Source organism: Meleagris gallopavo, chromosome 9 (genome assembly GCF_905368555.1).
Source record: "Meleagris gallopavo chromosome 9, MGAL_WU_HG_1.1, whole genome shotgun sequence".
NCBI classification, from domain to species: Eukaryota; Metazoa; Chordata; class Aves; order Galliformes; family Phasianidae; genus Meleagris; species Meleagris gallopavo.
In genome coordinates, this window is record NC_139412.1 from 8,064,389 (window position 1) to 8,083,569 (window position 19,181).

Sequence of the window (19,181 nt, forward strand, 5' to 3'; positions counted from 1 at the left end):
TTTTAGATTTATCTACCCATGGGTTCCAGAAGTGTAGCACGTTCAAGTTAATTTTGAGGTGTTTCTGTAATTCTAGGATGATAAAAATTTAACCACTATTCCTATAAACGTGCTGGAAAACTGGAAGAGGTAGAACTATGAGTGGAGATTCTAATGTATATCATTAATTGTTAATTGTATGTGAAACATTTATAGTTCCTCAAGTTTACAGTGACTTACATGTATATGTCTATGTGCTAAGAAATTTCTGCAGGAAAGCTCAGATAGACCTGGCAGATTTGGAAAGACAGGAAACTTTTCAGATATCATTTATTTCTCTGTCTGATTTTGCTGACCATATGCTCTCTGCCCAGCAAATTCAGGCCATCCAGTGAGGCTTTCAAACTAGCTTACAAGTTGTTGCACTCTTTTTATACATGATGATCAAAAACTCAGTGCAAGTCAGTTGGGTAGGAATTAGCGTCTGCCATCTGTCTTCAGTGTGATAGCTGTCACATTGTTCACATTGCTTATGTGGAGAAAAAATATCCTGCCTGTATTGGTTGATGCAGTTGTATTTCATTTCTTTCTCCTAGTGCTTGAGAAAAGAAGAACCCAAAAGCTATTAGGACTGTTAAAATCAGAGATCAAGATAGCCTGTCAATAGTGAAAAATTTATTTCTAACATTTAAATTGTCTATCTTGTTGAAACACTAAATCAAAATTTTATCAAGAAAAATTACCTAATACTGTCCTGCCATAAAATAATTCTCTGCAAAATGTTTTCTGTTATTTCCTGTGTCACTGTTCTAATACATTTATAAACTTGTCCATCATCTTGGCATTCTTAATTAAAAATTATTTCTCCAAATGATTTCTTTTTATTTAACTCTAAGTGTATTTTTATATGTTCACCAAAATTGTAAAATACATTCACTTAATGATAACATCTATTCATAGTAAGGCTGTGCAAGTGTAAAGACTGAGAGAACTTGAGTAATTAAGATAACATAGATAAATGAGGGAGAACTGACAGTAAGGCAAGGAAGGAAGCTTCAAGTAGCCTGATGAAAATGAGGAATTTTCAAGCAAAAGGCACTGAGTAAGTGTTACACAGTTCTGTTCAGGAAAGCAGCTCCCTTCTCTCTTACTGTTATTAATATCACATTCACAAAAACAGGTCTCTCTGTATCACCATTAATAAATAGGATTAAAGATAAATCTGCAGTCCATTTCCAGTCTAATCACAGTAAGTTACTATACTGTGATTTTTGTCTATAAATGAAAGACCCGTATGCTTAAAGTTAAGGGTTTAGCTGAATCCAGACTGCTTTTTTGTGTGTAAATAACCTAATTTCTGAAACTGTGTGAATATAAAACAAAATGCCTTTCCCCACAACCATTTTGTGTATCTAATACATGTCAAAGAAATACAAGCTGGTTAAATTCATACTGGGTGGAAATCAATTTAATTTTTAGTCTTTATGTAATTGTGTAGGTGTTATGGCCTATGTTGTGAAGTACCATTTCATGTGTAATAAATCTTAGAAGTTGTGGGGCACTGAGAAACAAACAGTACAACAAGCATGTTCTGGATTTGCATTAGCAGAATTTCATAGGTTACAATTTCTTTTTAGAATGAATGTACTTGAAGCACGGGGTTTTGTCATATTGCAGTGTGAATAAGCACTGATTACAAAGGTTTTATCACTCATGAATAGACAAATAATATTAGGGGATCTTACAGAATTAAAGAATATAAAGCAAAAAGTTACAACACTGAGTTCCAGTAATGTGAAAAATTAATAGCTTATACAACAGCCTGAGTGAGGGGGCTGCCATGGCAACTGCTGCAAAAGAGACATTCGCTAATAAGATTTCCTCTTAAATTAAAGATACATCTAGGAAGTTTTTGCTTCAGAACTGTACTTTCTGAATTTTGCTGCTAGCACTCAGCAGCTTCAATTGCAACACTGTAGGATGCTCTCTGCATTCAGACATTTCTCCTGTGCTACTTCAGTTTGAGGAGATGGTTTTCATATGGTAAAATTCTGATGGATGTCCTGTTTAATTTTAAGACAGACAACGGTGTAAGTAATTCAGAGGCATTTTTGATGTTTATTTCTTCACTGCCATCGCGCTGCTTTCCATTTTATCATCAGCTGGTAACATACAACTTGTCTTCTGAGTTTCTTACCTGTAATACTGACATAATTTAGCAACTTGGAGAGGATGGTACCTCTCAGCCAGAATAATCTGTAATTTAATGTAGTTCTTGACAATAATATACTACATAGTTTACTACATAGTAACTTTACATATCTTTTTATTGGACATATGTGAACACAAAGACTTCATAATTATGTTGTAAGCTTCTCTGTCTCATAAATATTCCTACGCTTCTTGTGACTCTACTAATTTAGGCACAGAGTGCAATTGTGTGCCTAAATATAAGCTGTGGGATTTGAGTCAAGGGTTATTTTTAATTTTTAACTGAAGGGGTCCCTCTGCTGGATCATTTTGTAATTTATTGAGAAGGTTGTGGGGGTGATTCTGTTTGAAATTGGAGTATTTTCATAGTGATGCAAATAAGCATTCGTGTTAGCAATCAGCTTTATGAAGACACATGCACAAAAAAGCTTATTTTATTTTTCTAATGGTGTATTTATGATAAATAAAATACGGTATTATTACTGTATTTGAAGAAAAGAACAAGAAAGATAACATCTCTCTTTTAAATTCTTATGCTTTTTTGGTGGTCCTCAAAAAGAAATTTTGTTAGAAGCAGAATTCAAAGATTAAAAATAATTCACCTGAGTGAACGAATGTCCTTGACTTTGTTTAGAGCATAATTCCTTTTTGAGTTAGATTGTCTATAACTCTTTCAAAGACATCTAGAAGATAAATGCATTAAATTTTAATATCTATCAATATTGTTTTTTAAATGAACAAGAGAAGTGTTTCTTAAATATGAAAATGGATACTCTCTTGGGATTTTAAATACTTAAGTTCAGTTTTGGGTGACTTTGATTAGAATTCATAATAAGTTTATATAAAACCACTGAAATGAAAAATTTTAATGAAAACATATAGGTAGATAAATAATGTTTCAATAATGTATGGATTTCTGTTGACAACTTTAATTGTTTGTAGTTTCCCACTACTCACTAAGAATGTGAGTGCAACTCCCTGAAAAGGAAACTGTTAGCTTTGAGGAATGACTCTGACTTAAAAAGGGGATTGTGGAATTCTGAATGAATAATGTAGCAATTTCATATTGTGTATGACAAGTATTTAAATGGAAAGATTTTTTTTTAGCTAAGCAAATCAAGACCTGACTACAGTTTCTCATGCATTTAGGGCCAATAATAAAGGTGCTGTAGTCTTAAAAAGAATCACATCCTGTTGTGGCTAAGTTCACAGAGTTCGTAAGGACAATCATATATTCTCTTTCTGTAAAGACTTCTCTTCCTCTAAACAGGTCCTCTGATCACCTTCCATTTAACATGATAGTCCATTACCTTATTAATTTGCTGCTCTCTGATGGATTATATGGAGCTGTGTGTATTCAAGACAGTCAGTGTCTGGCTGTACCTCTGTGTCTGCAGTTGTGACTTCATAGAATTTACTTGTCAAATGACTGTCACTTTCTCAGCAAATGGCCACTCCCCAACTGTCATTCTCTTCTTCGGAGATTTGATGTAAAGTGTATCAGATATATGTATATTTATATCCTCCTCCACCACTGAGAAAACTCAACAGTGAACACATTCTTCAGAGCCTGGAAGGCCATTCAGAGAAGCAGTTGTCTCAGGTCACAAAGCTAGAGGCCTCTTCATATCAGGGTTTTCAGGCTCTGCTCTATCCATTAACACCAGTTCATTCTATTCTGCTGACTCATACAACAGCTGGGTGTGTGCAATGTCACCAGTGAGGCCTATTTCTAAGCAATTAATATATTCATCCTTGTCCATGTGAGCAGACAGTTCCCACAGCTCCTATAAGTACAGTCAATTGGCTATAGGTTTGTTTATTACCAGTGCAAAAGAAAATGAGAGAGTCCTGCTTATAAACAGGATCAAGTCTCTTTATTAGATCCGTTCTGGTTGAAAGGTCTTGAAAGATTTCTGTATCTGATTTCTGTAATCCTTTGATTATCATTCTTTTGCAGATTGTCTGAAGTATGCAGAAAGTGAGAGAGCTTGTCACTGTTGATAGTCATTCTTCCCACCATCATTTTTGTTTTTTCTGGATCTGTAAGAAAGCTGATCCAAACATCAGGAAAATGTGCAATCACTTTACACAACTATGATGAACAGAATCATTTTTCTCCCCATTCTAGACAACTGAGGTCTAAAACTCAACTCATTGAAAGATTTTGTGATGAATTTTTTCTTTTATCAGATACCACATACAATATTGTAAGATTGCCCCTTATTCTTTATTCCTATCACTAATAGCTTCTCCAGTCCAGTTAGGATGTACAAAGCCAAGAACTTTAAATAAACTCTGTAAAAGTGTTCTGTATGCTTTCTGACAGCACTACAATTGTTTTATGCTGTTACATGTTTTCCCATTCTGTTTATATTAAAATAGTGACTCTAAAGCATCAAAATTCCAACCAGCTTGTTAGCTATTCATATTGCAAAGAAGAATATTGCAAAGAAAAATACATTCATTTCGGAGCACACCACAGAAGCTGTTTTAAGAAGTTTGAAAGACTCTTTCATCTAGCTATTATTGTGTAACCTAAATAACCTGCCGGAGTTCATGAACATGCAGAACTCCCCCCCCACACACACGCACTCTTTCTCCACTCTCAACCCCAGCAGGTTTCTGCTGGGTGAAAGCCATCACCTCTACGTGTATCCATTCCATTTTTCCTCTTAAACTAAAGGTCAAAAGAAGGTTCAAGTCAGTTACCAATATACTTATCAGCACGTACCAATATCTCAGCTGTTTTGATCACCAAGGTCAAGATTTTGCTATTTCCAGATGTCTTACCTTACAGCAAAAGAGGATTCTGCATCATAGCCTGGAAACCCAATGCACAATAGTATGGTGAGTAATCAGCTTGTTAATGTAGACCATATGTTTCAAGGTATCATTTTGCAATTTAGGAAAAGCTTGACTCTTAGATTACTCATTTTATTTTATACCATAAATATGTAACAGGAATCAAATCACAGTGCTTTTTACTGCTTGCTGTTCATTTGATTATGATTTCAATCAGGAGTAATGCTTTGAAGTCAGTTCTAAACCTAGACTTCAAGTATAAATCAAAATAGATACCCAAGGAAAACACTAATTACCACTTGTAGACTGTAATTTTCTTCCTGATTGGAAAGGAAATCCAAAGTACCGTAATATTTAGGAAACAAAACCTGCTTTGCTTCAGAACTCCTAGAAGGAAAGTGCCAATCTCCCTTTGTTTGAGCTCCATCTATGTATTCAGTTCCAGCTGTTTGAAGTATATGTAACTGGGTATGTAATATTGTTTGTACCTGAGTTCCCTAGAAGGGCAGGAACACAGCAGAAGGAATGAGCAATTACTTGCAGAGCAGAAGCTGAGTGCTATTCTATTAAGTCTGCTGTGATACATCTGTGGAGCTGATCAGAAAAACTAGTTGACAGTGATTAAAATGTTGTCCCAAGACATTCAGGAAGGCAGCACGTACAGGAGATTCCTCAGCCCTGCTCACTTGTGCTGGGTAGTGCTGCCCTTTTGGGGGGAAATACTGCTAAAATACCTGTAATGTTACTTTCTTCAAATGCACATTTCTTTTCTCATCAATCAGTGTTTCTAGCAAAAAGGTGAACAAAGACAAAGGCACTTAAGTAGATATGTGTATGGGAACTGCTGAGTCCCAGCCTAAACCACTGATTGAGCACCTGGGGAAAGGACCCGGTCAGCCCTGAGAGCACAGGTGAAGGCAATTCAGTTGTTTGATCAGAAGGGGTAGAGCCTGGCTCTATTCCCCTTAGACCTCATTTAAGAGCTCACTCCCAGTAGGGTATGATCTCTTTTTGGAGGTTCTACCTTTGTGAAGCTTTCTCTAGAATCTTTTGATACAGGTGAGCAATCTTCTTCCCTTCCTTTATAGCACCTGTCTATCATACTGGTTCTTCTGTCATCGCATCTATGTAGTAACACCTTTCCCGTTGTATTGATCTGTCCAATTGCCACAGTATAATAGGTACTGATAGAGATCTACCTGGTGTAACGTTTCCTCCAGCCTGTCGTAACAAGAGCTGTGAGGATGAAAAAGGATTTTTTATCATTCTTCAATAGGCTGTTTGCAGGAATAACGAGCAGAGTAGAACAGCAGCAGCCTCGTATGGAGTGCTTTCTTTCACCCCATTGCTCCCCCTATTGTAAGTGGGCTGGTGAGCTGAGGGCTGGTGACCTTGATGGCAGCTAGGCACTCACCTGGCTGTGCTCACATCTGGGGAGAAAGTAAGAAGCAGCTCATGGCTAGAGATAAAGACGGAGTGATCGCTTAGTTACCAGTTAATGTCACAGGCAAAAATTCATTTATTGCCTGTTAAGATAGAGTTGAACGGTGAGGAAGACGGTCAAAAACAGCCTGCTCTCTCTCCCTTCCACCCACTCTTCCTTATCATGCATTTCCCTGCTCCTAGTGTGGGCTCTCAATCTTCTGTCAGGAGATGCTGCCTGCTTTCCATGGGCCGTGAGGGAACCCCTGCATGGTGCCTACTCCTCCTCCTTCTCTGGCCTAGCTGTTCCCAGTGCTGTTCCTCCTGCTTCTCTCCTTACTCCCTTCCTCAAGCATGTCTTTCCTGAGCCAGCACTGCTGCTTGTGCTGCATGTGGTACTGGGCAGCCTGGCCTTGCCTCACAGAGCCATGTAGCTGTACCACTGCCAGAGCTCAGTACCTCCACCCTCTGCACTACATGGCTCTGCTGAAGTCTCCTCAGGCCTCTCCTCTAGTAGTGCTGAAGGGTGTTATTTGCAATCCCACTAGCAGCACTGAAGGGTGTTAGTTATTTGCAGTCCCACCAGCTGTGCTGAAGTGTGCCAGGCAGCTGAGGGCAGGCTGAACACTGCACCTGTGAATGCTCAGGAGCACTAGAGAGCAGCTGAAGTCACCTTGGGTACAGACAGCTCCAGCAAAATGTCTTGCTGATGAGTATCAGCCTTAGCAGATTTTTGTTCATTTTTAGTATTCTCAAGTTTATTCTCTCTTCCTTCTATCCACTGCGTTGTTTTGGTAAGATTGCTTTTTAGTATCAAGTTTTGCCTTGATGGGTATGTTACAGTAGCACCAAAATTAAGGTAGGACTGAGGAGGGGGAAACAAACAGGAAAAATGACTTTTTAGAGTATTTACAAACTAAGTATTTACACAAGGAATGGTAAAGAACTAAGAAATCTGCACTTTATGAGTTTGTCAAAGACTTGTCTAACTGAATCCAGAGAGGGCCCTACTGAAGTGTTGGTCCTTTATCTTCAAACATATGTTAGCTTGTGTGGAAGTTGTAATTTCAGAATTTGTCTAATTACATGCTTAAGTGTTATATAAGATACCAAAATGGCCTGGCATGTGTTGAAATGTCATACACAGAGTGTCATAAAAATTGGAAAGAAAAAAAAAAGAGACTTTGTCTGTACTAATGAAGGTGGATGCTTAAGGCAAATTTATACTATTCAAAACCACTACTGTTATCCTTTCTTGAGTAACCATTACTTTGAGAACAAAAGCAAACTCTAACCCAAAAAGGGTAATAGTTTTCTATGTCTAAATCAATAAGCCTAAGTATAATATTGGCATTTAGATTTAGAAAGTAAGTTTAGACTTGAGCTTGAAGTAATTTGTAATGAGCTGATGTTTATCTTCTGCTGTTGTAATTGGAAATAATGGCATTTTAGTTTTCCTTAAACACATCTGTGTTAGCCTGTTAAAATAGTTGTCATTTCCACAAGGACAAATCGATTGAGTAGAAAAATGTGGCAAAAATGTTGTTAGTACAGAATCTAAGTTGTATCTGCTGCATAGACCACAATAAGAATAAGATTACAAATGATCAAGATGATCCAAAGATCATACTTTGGAGATCAGATGATTACCAAGGTCTCTTTTCTGTCAGTGGCTGGTTTTTTTTCAATAGCTGAAGCTTCAAAAGAAGTTTTTGAAAGCATACAGCACCTTTTTTGGATTTCAATATTTTGGGTGATATTAGTTTACAATAACAGATGTAACTTGAGAAATAAACAATTACTCCTCTGTAGCAGGAATGCTAAATCACTGCTTGAAGCAGTGACTGAGCACCTGGTGGGAAGGCAGGGCCAACCCAGGGGACCACAGGTGCATGCAATGTAACTGAGTGACTGCAGGGGGTGGACCCAGCTCTGGAAGTGCTGGAGGTGCTGAGGGAGGGGTAGAGCACAGCAAAGTGAGAACTCATCCTTTGTGTTTCAGGGTGGTGAAGTCCAGGAAGCTTTATAGGATGACTTCAGGCTCAGAAGAACTGAGAAGGAGCATTGACTATTGGCAGGTAAGTCCTGATAACTTCTCAATACAGATAGATTAGCTCTGCGATTTCCATGGTGTGGGTTGTTTTGTTTTGTTTTTTTTAAGAGCTGTGTTTTGTTTTGTGGCATTTTTTAATTTTGCTAAGGCAAGAAAATTTCATGCAAAAATACAGTTAAATACAAAATATACAATGAAGTACTTTGAGCAAATGAGCAGCTGACAGACAGTTTACTGTGATTGAGAGGAAACATTTATCTGCTTGTGAGAAGAGCAGGTTTATAGTCATATGTCTCAACAGAAGGAGAGTGATAGTGGAATATCCCCTGAAGCAGGGGCATTGGAGCATTGAATGGAAAGGAAGCATGGTTTTTTCCCAGAGAAGTGCAGGCTTGTTTTCTTGGCCATTTCACAGCCTGGGTTGAAAATTATATAGATGTTTTCTCACAGCTGAATGACAATAAACTCTGCAGGGCAAACAGGTTTTAGCCAAGATTATCTTTAATATCCATGTCATACATGTTTCTGAACACCAGTAGCACCAAGGCAGCTCCATTCCAGCCAGACCTTTTCTTGAGCCTTATACTAAACTGCACAAGCACCACTGAAAACATTCACTCTGTATTATTTATTACTGTGGGAAAACTTCAGTGACATTATCTGTGGGTTTTTTTTTCCAGACATTTGACCTGGCTCTTCAGGTGTCTTTAGGTGGTTTTCCAGCAGGTGTTTGTGCAGCATAGCATATTGTGTATTCTGAGCTCCATGCTGCTGTTTTTCCCACTATTCTAGTGAAGATTTGCTGTGTTTGAGGATGTAGTTAGAGGCATGCTATATTGTTTTTGTTTTTTTTTTTTACTTCTATCTTATTAGACATTTAAATCTGATTTTTGAGAAAAGACCCAAAGCAGTCTATTGCAAATTAGATTTCTGAACGCCTACCTAGCAGTAACCTAGATCTCATGGAGAGTTGTTATGGTTGGATTTTAATTGCTGTAGTAGCCATGTTTAAAGTTGGGAAAGTTCAGCTAAAAATAGTGTGATATCAGTGATTTACAGAAAGTATTTGCTAAAGTCAGCCAGCATTTCAATTATTAATGATTTAGTAAGACCTTTCCCTGGAACTTTCTGACTGAGAATTGGCATGAGAATACAATGTTAGTGCAGATGGAAATGCTTTGATGTCATGTGGACTGGTTCAGTTAATTTACATCAGTATAGTCCAGTGTTTTCAGTCTTTCATGGTAGATCAAAAGTTTTTTTTGAGGCTCCTATCTATCCAACTACTTATTTAAAATCACCCTTTTTTTTTTTTATATATCTCAAGATCATGGTTTTGATTTGCAGACATACGATTAGGTTCTGATTCCCATATACTTTTCCAATATTTGACAAGTGTTAATATTTTTATTTTCTAAGCTCTGAAATTTGCATGAGTTTTAAAATAATTGGATTTTCTAGAACTAATAGAATATGAGCTTGACTGAACTTGGTGTTGCTCTTTAAGCAGAATGCAAAGATTGTGTCCACTTAAGTATAAAATGAGTTTTAAAACTTTGGACTTGCTTCGTTGGTTAGTATTAAAGTACAATACAGAATACCTTCATCAACACTGAACAATGGTGTTATTTCAATCTAGTTCTTTTAGGCTTGCATTTATGGTAAGAAACGTTTTACACGAGTAGCTGTAAAAAAAGCAAAATCACTGTGGGTTTCTCCTTATATTGTATTTCATAACCTAAATAATTCAGGAAGACGAAAAATAGCAATTTAAGTTCTTAAAAAACCTTAAAGAAATACATATAAAAACTCAGCGACTTCTGTTTGTGTCCATCTCGCACTGTGCCGCTAGAGGGCGATAAAACATTTTGAAGATTTTTTTTCTGCTGCAGGGATTTTCGTTAAATTCCTTATGGTTGAACTCTTGTTAAAATACACATACCACTTTCTAACACAGTGATTTTCAGTATGCCATACTCAGCACATCCAACAGTTACGAGTCATTTTTTACTTTTGTTAATAGATCTTTTTTTCTATTTATTTAATCTAAATCCACCCTCTTTTAGTTTAAAGCCATTACCCTTTTACCTGCCACTACATGCCCAAAGTCCCTCCCCAGCTGTCTTGCAGGCCCCATTAGGTATTGCAAGGCCACTATCTGATTTTTTTCCCCCTGCCCCAGTGCCTTCTCTCCTCCAGGGTAAACAAGCCCAGCCCCTCAGCCTATCCTCACAGGAGAGGTTGTGTTAAAGGCTGGATGCTGTAGGAGGTTCCTTCCAGAGAGGGGTGTGGTGCTCCTGTCACAGGCCAACCAAACCAGAATGGACAGTAGCCTTTTATGACAGGTGCTCCGCATTTCAGAGTATCATTTCCATGAAAGCAAGCCCAATTAAGATATCTCATGGTGAGCATACGAAATGCAAGGCTTTGAAAATTACATCAATAGTTACTTCTGAAAATCTAGATTGCACATAAATTTAGCTGCCTGTGTGTGACTATGCGTATTGATTTTGATTAAGTGCAGGAGGATTGATTTGGGAGTGTATCTTTAGATATCGATATTCAATCTTTTTTTCTTGGCTGTTACTACGGTGTTCCCCTGCTGCCTGTATCTGAGCTTAATATCCTGCTTCTAACCTTTATACATAAGGATGGGAGTAAAGCTCATGAAGAGTATAGCTTTTAAAAAGGTAATGTAAGAGAAAAGGAAGGAAGTGTATGAATGCCCATACAGTTTGTTTTCTATAATTAAGTATTGCAGTGCACATATTGTAGTGAAAAATACCACTGACCCAATCTGTGCAAGTTGAGTCTGCATGTAATAGACCATCCAGTACTATTGCGTTCCTGCAAACCTCATAGTATGCAAGACAACTACATTTATCCAAAAGGACTCTCAACTATTTGGTGTGCAGCGTGTATGACTTATGCAGTATATGGTATCTTTAGGTTGCTCTAAAAGTAATGCCTTCTATTTATTTCCTTGGAAACTGCAACAGATACAAAAAGCACAATAGGGCTATTTGATAGAGCAAATTCTCAGCTGCAGCACTGTTTTTTCAACATAGTCACTGCTATTAGCTATGCGTTTTTGCCAGTGATGATCAAGAGCCTACTTGCCACTCTAGTACAGATCTGTTCCTGTGTGAGCATTCATGGGACGCACCTAGTGCAACTTTGCAGTATTCCAATGTTGACATCATTGTTTTCAACCTGTTGAAGCCAATATTCTGTTCTGTACGTGGTTTTCTGGTCATAAGCCACCAATTCATGTAGATGAACTGATTGAGATGCTCTATGTTTTGGGTGTGACAGCTGTGCATGGCCATCTAGAATGTGGTTTGTCTTTCATATTGCTGTTGCTACTGCTGAAATGCACCACCAGCTCACTGCACTACTTTCACTTTTGGTCTCAAAAGTGTTCAGCTAGCATTGATGAATGTCAGTGGGGGTCATTTTTTTCACATGGAGGAATTCAGCGGCACACTTCTTCAGTTTCATACTGTTGTGGTTTAGTTGATTCTACCACAAGTGATGGGGGGGGGGGGGGGGGGGGAAATATACAGTGGATGCAATCAAGATAAGGAAAGATAACTAATTTACTACAAATGATAATAGAATGTAAGACACCCCCATATGAAAAGGAGTTATGGGTAAATAATCAAACAAACGTGGAGAGGAGTTCTGACTGTGTTGCCTGCTGTGCATCCAGAAATGAAAGAGAGCCTTTTCCCTTACAGCTGTGCTATTCTACCTCTATTACCTAGAATCAGAAATTATATGGAGAGTACTGGAGACCTCTGGGAATTGTAGTCTCCTCAGTGTGTCATCTTCTTGGGGAACCAGAATTTAATGTAAGAATAGGAAGCATAGGAAGTTCTGCAGAAATGTGCACAAGAATTTCTTTATGGTGAGGGTGACGGAGTGCTGGAACAGGCTGCCTAGGGAGGTTGTGGAGTCTCCTTCTCTGGAGATATTCAAGACCCACCTGGACACCTACTTGTGCAACCTGGTGTAGGGAACCCACTTTAGCAGGGGGGTTGGACTCTGATCTTTGGAGGCCCCTTCCAACCCCTACGATTCTGTGAAGAATGACTGATGCTGCCAGGGCCAGGAAGTGCTAATAGTTGAGACTGCTAAGGGCTGACCCAGGAAGGTACATCTCCCTAAAACTATGTTCCAGCACTTAACAGCTTGCTACATGATATTGATATGAATACTGATAAAACTGGGAGACATACACTCTTCAATGTCAGATGCCATTTCTTAACATGCCCCTCTGCTGCCATCTGTTGCACAGCAACAAAATGTCATGGAATACTGTCACGAAGATTCAGCTTCTACTGCCACACCACCAGCACCCACCTTTGATGTTGTGGGCCAACATAACAAAAAAGAAAGCACTACTTCCCAAGCAGATATTGTACATAAAAATACAATCTTCTGTAGGTCATACTAATTTAATGTAAGTTGTAACTAGAGGTAGATACATACTGGCTTATGGAAGCATATTGTAGAATTTTGTGTCATTAGTATACTGTTTGTATAGTGTTTGTATATTGTTTCCTATCTTTTTTTAATTTTCTTAACCAGCTGTTTAGATAGTTAAGGAATTGTAATACTTGGCCATAGTGTGCAAAAAATGCTTAAAAATAGTGTTATCCCACAGAAACCTGATGTAGTTTTGATTTGAGCAGCTACTATGGTGGCCTTTTTTTTTTTTTTCCTGCCACAGCCCTTCTTTAGGAAATCTGTTGTGAGATGCAGATGAATGTTTTTCTACAGCTGAACCAAAAATAGAGATTTTGAAAGACAAGGAGGGTAATTGGGTTTGTCTTACTTTGCATTGTTTTATCCATTACTTAAAATTCTTACATGTGGGTTATTAATTATTACACAGATGTTTGCACATATGTATTAGAGGTATTTAGTACAGCAAACAAAACTGAATAATTTTCAGTAGGTAACATGTTGTAGCTCTGTTTTTGTTAATGATTAGCTGGTTCCATTTGAGTTATTTTCTCCTAACTTATTTCCTATCAGTTTATAACTAGCTAGATTAAATGTAAACAAAATTCCACACGTTTCAATCCTTTGCACTTTTGATAATGTTTTGTTTTTTTTCTTGCCCATCTTCATATATCAGGTAGTTTTTAGATGAGATTTAATAACCTTTAGTTTTCAGGTGATGCTTTGCTTTGTGGCACAGCTGCCTCGAGGGGCTCCTGTGCTTGCACCCCAGGGCTGTTGTTATCTCCATTACATTTTGAACTGGGATACCAAATGAATTCCCACTAGAAATAATAGCTCTCATGTTAAAAAAAAAAAAAGTGTATATTTTTTACCTGAATCACATTGTGTTGACAGTGTCTTGGTCACACCTCCTCTATTTACTGCATTTTCAGTAACTCAAAATAAAATTCAATAACAATTTAAAGAAAGCAGGTATTGGAAACTATGTCATTAGTATTTTATTTTAGTTGAAAAAAATATAGAAGTATGACCAAATAGATTTAGCTCTAGTAATTGTGATCTATAAGGAGCTATGTGATTTTTTTCATTGTTCTTGATTCTTCTGTATTTGCGCTTAATATCATTCAAACGAGAGTGTGCCTTCTGCAAATATTGAGTTTCTTAAATTGTGTACAAAACCATGTAAACTGCTGAATGTTGTGATAAGCTGACAGTGAAGCAGTCTTGAATAAGGACGTTAATCATAGGAAGGGAATATGAAAGGGCCTCACATGCTAACATTCTAGCATGCCAGTACAGTTAGTCAGCCTTACAGTATGCAGGAGGAAGTACCTCTGGTTCTTGAGTATGAGTTTTATTCTTTTTCTGTGGTTTTTAATAACATGGTGCAAAAGTGCAGTATTCTTCTTTGGAAATTAACTTACCCTTCTTTAACCTTCAGCTGCCAGAATTTGTTGTTTGGTTTTGCTTTTTTTTGTTTGTTGACTGACCAAATTCTCTGTTCTCAATGACTTCTGAATTATTTCGCAAAGCTTTTTTGACTGCTTTATCTCCCATTTCATTTCCTTTAATATCTACACAGGCTGGAATCCATACAAAAATGACATTGTTGCTGTGACATATTACCTTATTATAGACATCAATAATTTCCAAAGCTATTCCAACTCTAGTGATTGAAATTTCTAGGATGATATCAACAGCACTTAAAAGATCTGGAAAAGTGACAGATTGTAAAGGTTGTACTTTAGCAATCTAATTCAGTGCCATCAGGATAGCAAATAACTCAGCGGTATAAGCAGGTAACTAATCTAACTGACTTTTTCCAACCCAAGTTCATGTATAGGAGACCACTAAATCCTATCCAACTACAATCTCTAGAATGAAAATGGAAAAACAAAATAACAAAGAATGAAGGATTAATAAGAAATAAGCAAACATTATTTTCATCATAGATAATTTTTTGGTCATTATTTTGCGGAGAAGACAAAACAGTGCATTAAACCTCAAGGTAAAATTACAGTCTGTTTGGAGACCTGATTGTGCTGACTGGTAGCCTTGCACCACCAGTTCTAAGAAAAACACTTAGAAATAGGGCAGTGTTGTATTTTCACTATGTTCATTTGGTTTAGCTAATTAAAAAGTAGTGCAGAAGCTGCTGTTCTATTTTGTTCACAAGTTATTGTTTTCCATGCAGTTAAAAATTTCTCTTTACTATCTCAAAATCATTGTTCTTACTTAGCAATCATTAAGGATTCAAGCAAATTACAGTCTGACGGTTTTCCCCTCTGTCCATATTAATGGTAGGACAGCAGGTTAAATTTAATAATGAGAATGCAGAATCATTCTAAACCAATCAACTTGTTAAGCAGTCAGTCATCTCTTCCTATTATTTTCACTTCATTATCTTAATCTTTGAACTATCAACAATGAAACTGGAATTGCTTCCTTATGAGTACCAAACTCACAGCTACACAGATCTATTTGTTAGCCCACTTCACTGTTCTAGCAAATATTTTTCTTAATCCATTGGATATCTGATTTTTTTACCATATGAGGTTCGAAGGTCTGTTGTTGTTTTTTGTTTTTTGTTTTTGTTTTTTTACTACTACTGGGATCTCCCTAATATAATCACTTCTTAAACTGCTTCTTACCTGTCTCTGCTGTGTCAGTCATTCTAGCTCTGGATTGTTCATACCTTATAAAGAAACATCTCTGTTCCAGTAAGGAAAATGTCTATGCCTTTGTCCTGATATATAAGCTCCTGCCCAATATCCATAGTAGTGCAAATATTTAACAGAGACGATCATGACAGCTGCCTAGGAAGTTCTGATGAATCGTTTGTTTCAATACTTACAGCTCGTCTTTTGTTGCCAACCTTTATTCAAGAAACGATAACAAAATGTCATGCCCAAAGCATTGAGATCAACAAAAGATCAGCTGGCAGAACTAAACATTTGATACGTACATGAACATAATTTCAGTCAGAATTTTACGTGTAGAAAGTGAATTCCTTTCCTATTTCCCAGCGTCCTTTTAGGTACTTCTTTACTCTCTAGTTCAATTACAAACTAAATTTGATGACCCTAAGTCATTATTCAGACACTCCTCTAAATATTTAAATTCTGCAGTAAATGTCATTTTTCCTTATTATTGGAGATATGGAGGTAATGAATTATCAGTGACTTGAAAGTATTCATAGATAATTTAAATTGCCCACTTCTGTGAATACCTGACCTGAAAATTACCCTTTGCTTGTGCCAAAGTCAGAGTAGGTGGTGTAGGAAAAATGACAGTGTTGTGTGTTCTTCAGTTCTGACATTTCATTATGCTGTCATATTATGATATATACATTTGAAGAAGCAGTTTTAAAGCAAGACTTAACTATATATGATGTTCCAAATTAACTGCCCTCTTTTCCTTCTAACCTAGAAGACGCTCTTACAGTTCAGTAATTTTAAAAGTGAAATGCTGTAATTAATTTACATGTCCATTACCCATATAGTCTGCAAATTCAATTGCCTATTGCCATCCTAACTTTATCACTTTTAAGAATGCATTTTAGCAAACTGTTGCTCTCTTGAACACATATATTGCAGAATTAAGACAGAGCAATGTATGTACATGTGTTAAACATAAGTTTAAAACGATATCATAAGCAAGATGGTTGCTTTTTAAGCAGGACATCACAGTTTTTCTGTCTATAAATACAACATATGAAAACTCCTTATTACAGAATGCTTTATTAACATCAAAAGACAGTCTTATGACATGATCTATGGTTGATTGATTTGCCTGAAAGCCACTTTAATACTGTGGAAGAAGATTATTCATCTCCAGAAAGAATGACAGTCAACAATAAATCACTTCCTCCATCTTCTTACATAGCGATGAAGTTAAGGCTATCAGATGATAAGAACCTAAATCAAACCACGATCCCTTCCTTTTAGAATAGGAAATGCATAAAATTGCTTTCCTGTTTTTGAACCCAGAGTGCTGCAAACTCAATCACTACAGATATGATGAGCTATGAAATTAAACACGGTGACCTTTTTCCATCCATAAGTATCATATTAATATATTTAAGACCACTTCAATTTTGTTATCTTCTAATATATGTTCATAAAATGAACCAAATTTAAAGATTTTTTCCAAAACATCAAGGTTGACAGTTTGGATTTTTAGAGATCTTTCATAAGGTAAAACAAACATTTTTGCTATCCCACAGTTGTAATATTTATGAAACATTTTTATTCCTTTCTGCTTACATTGCTTTTGAATTTCTGTACATGTTGTTTTTTTTTCTTTTCTATACCAGTAACTGTTGTGATATACCATAGAACTGCAAAGGCAGGGAAGCTATAACAGCAAATTATTTTCCAATAATATCAAATGTGAAGGAAAGGTCAGTGGAGTTTCACCATTGGAGTCTTTCTTGGCCTGTCCTCTGAAAGGAGCTCAAGTATAGATGAAATCCTGAGTATCAAAGAAGAGTCAGGAATTTTAAAGATCGTATATGAAAGCAGACTTATTCTGTTTTGACCATTTTCATATCTGACTGGCCATGACTGCAGAACAGAAGAAGATGAGAAGAAAACAAGAACAACAAGATCCAAGAGCAGAGAGCAAGTTTGCAAATTGAATGGTGCATTGCTAGACCAAGTGCATCCGTGGGTAGATCTGTTCATGCACTACTGAGATTCTTGGAAGTACTGTGTGGATGACAAAAGATATAAGCTATGGTGTTTTGCTACTCACTTTTCACTATTATCTCATTAATTTCTCAAAATAAGTACTGTGGTTTACTCTTACATTTGGATAGTGTTAGGTAAACTAAACTTTAGACTTTTTGGTGACATAGTAGTCCACTAACTATGCTAAGGTGTGAGAGTTAGAAATTTTTTTTCCTGCAATCAAGATTAGCTGATGTTTTTGTGCCTGATCTATTTTTACCTCTCATTAGTTAGTAATGGCTATCCTCTTATCTAATAAGGTTTTTGAAAATAACAAACAGTGTATTTGATGCATATAAGTTACTACAGTAAGGGCTATGATAGAATGCACTTGAGTAAAGTAATAACGCATTGACAAAGCAAATTTTGAATAGCATGCAGCAAGCATAATGCTATCATTGGATTCGGAGGGATGGAGCAATATATTTGTACTCACAAGTTTGGTGTCATTTGGTTTGTGTTCTGAATGCTGCAAGAGTTTTTTTTTTTTTAAAAAAAAAAACAACACAACTATTTGTAGTCTCTCAGTAAAAAAAGACATTATGCTGGTGAGAGGAGAAAAAACATTTCTACTCCTTACCTTACCTAATCCATGCTGTTCTTGTCGTATGACATATACACTCAGATGGGAGGAGATTTGAGAGAGAATGTAAGAATGTTATAAAAAAAAAAACAAAAAGCTCATTAATTCACTTTTTAAACACTTCTGATCCTTCAGTCTTTAGTACTACATACGTCTATATTTTATTTAGAGGAATTTCTGTGGTGTTTACAGTTGAATTCATCATTTGAATTTAGTGCACGAAACTTGTCCTTTGATTTCCTATAGTTGAAAAAACAAAAAGCCTTGGATGTTTTTTGCTTTTTTTTTTTTTAAATTAAGTCATTTCTCTTACTTTGGTGTTAAGATAATCCAGTGAATTAGGAGTTTCTTGGCAGTGTTATAGTTTTGTTGCTTTTAAAATCCTGATTGGTTTCAGTATTCTGAAGGCTTTATTGAGGTTTTTCTTACTTGAATATAGTAAACCCACTTAGCATTGCCTTATCAAGTGCAACTAATTAACATCAAAAGGATATTGTTATTCATTATCGTTCTATGATCAGTCGTGTATACCATATATGCTGAATTGACTCTTTTGAATCTCCTTCATTATGTGTACTTTAAGTTCCTTGTAGATTGCCATCTTCATTTGCATGTACTACCCAAGTTAATATGTGTATGCATTTAAGTGGAAAATCACCTCTTCCTGAAGAGCCACATGACCTGTCTATTGGCATTTTCTATTAAAAAAGATACACAAATATTTCACTACTAAAATGCAAAGCTCACCTGTGCTCCTTTATTTCCCCTGCTTCCTGTTAACTAGGTTCATGATCAAAAGCCAACCTGTGAATATCTGCTGGATCAAATTTAGTATTACTTCCTTACATGCATCACTGTTGCTTATTGAGAATGGGCTACCCAGACACCTTGACCTTTATCTGTTACCCATAGGTGACCTATCCCA

General features: G+C 36.6%; 1 protein-coding gene across 1 annotated transcript in view; it reads left to right on the top strand.

Moving 5' to 3' along the window:
- Window positions 1–8,447: 8,447 nt before the first annotated feature.
- The window catches only part of LOC116216933 (uncharacterized), a 127,004-nt gene continuing 116,270 nt past the window's right edge, over window positions 8,448–19,181 (top strand). The window contains exon 1 of the mRNA XM_085230955.1: window positions 8,448–8,495. Coding sequence (XP_085087081.1) covers window positions 8,448–8,495 — 48 coding nt within the window. The remainder of the gene's footprint in view (window positions 8,496–19,181) is intronic.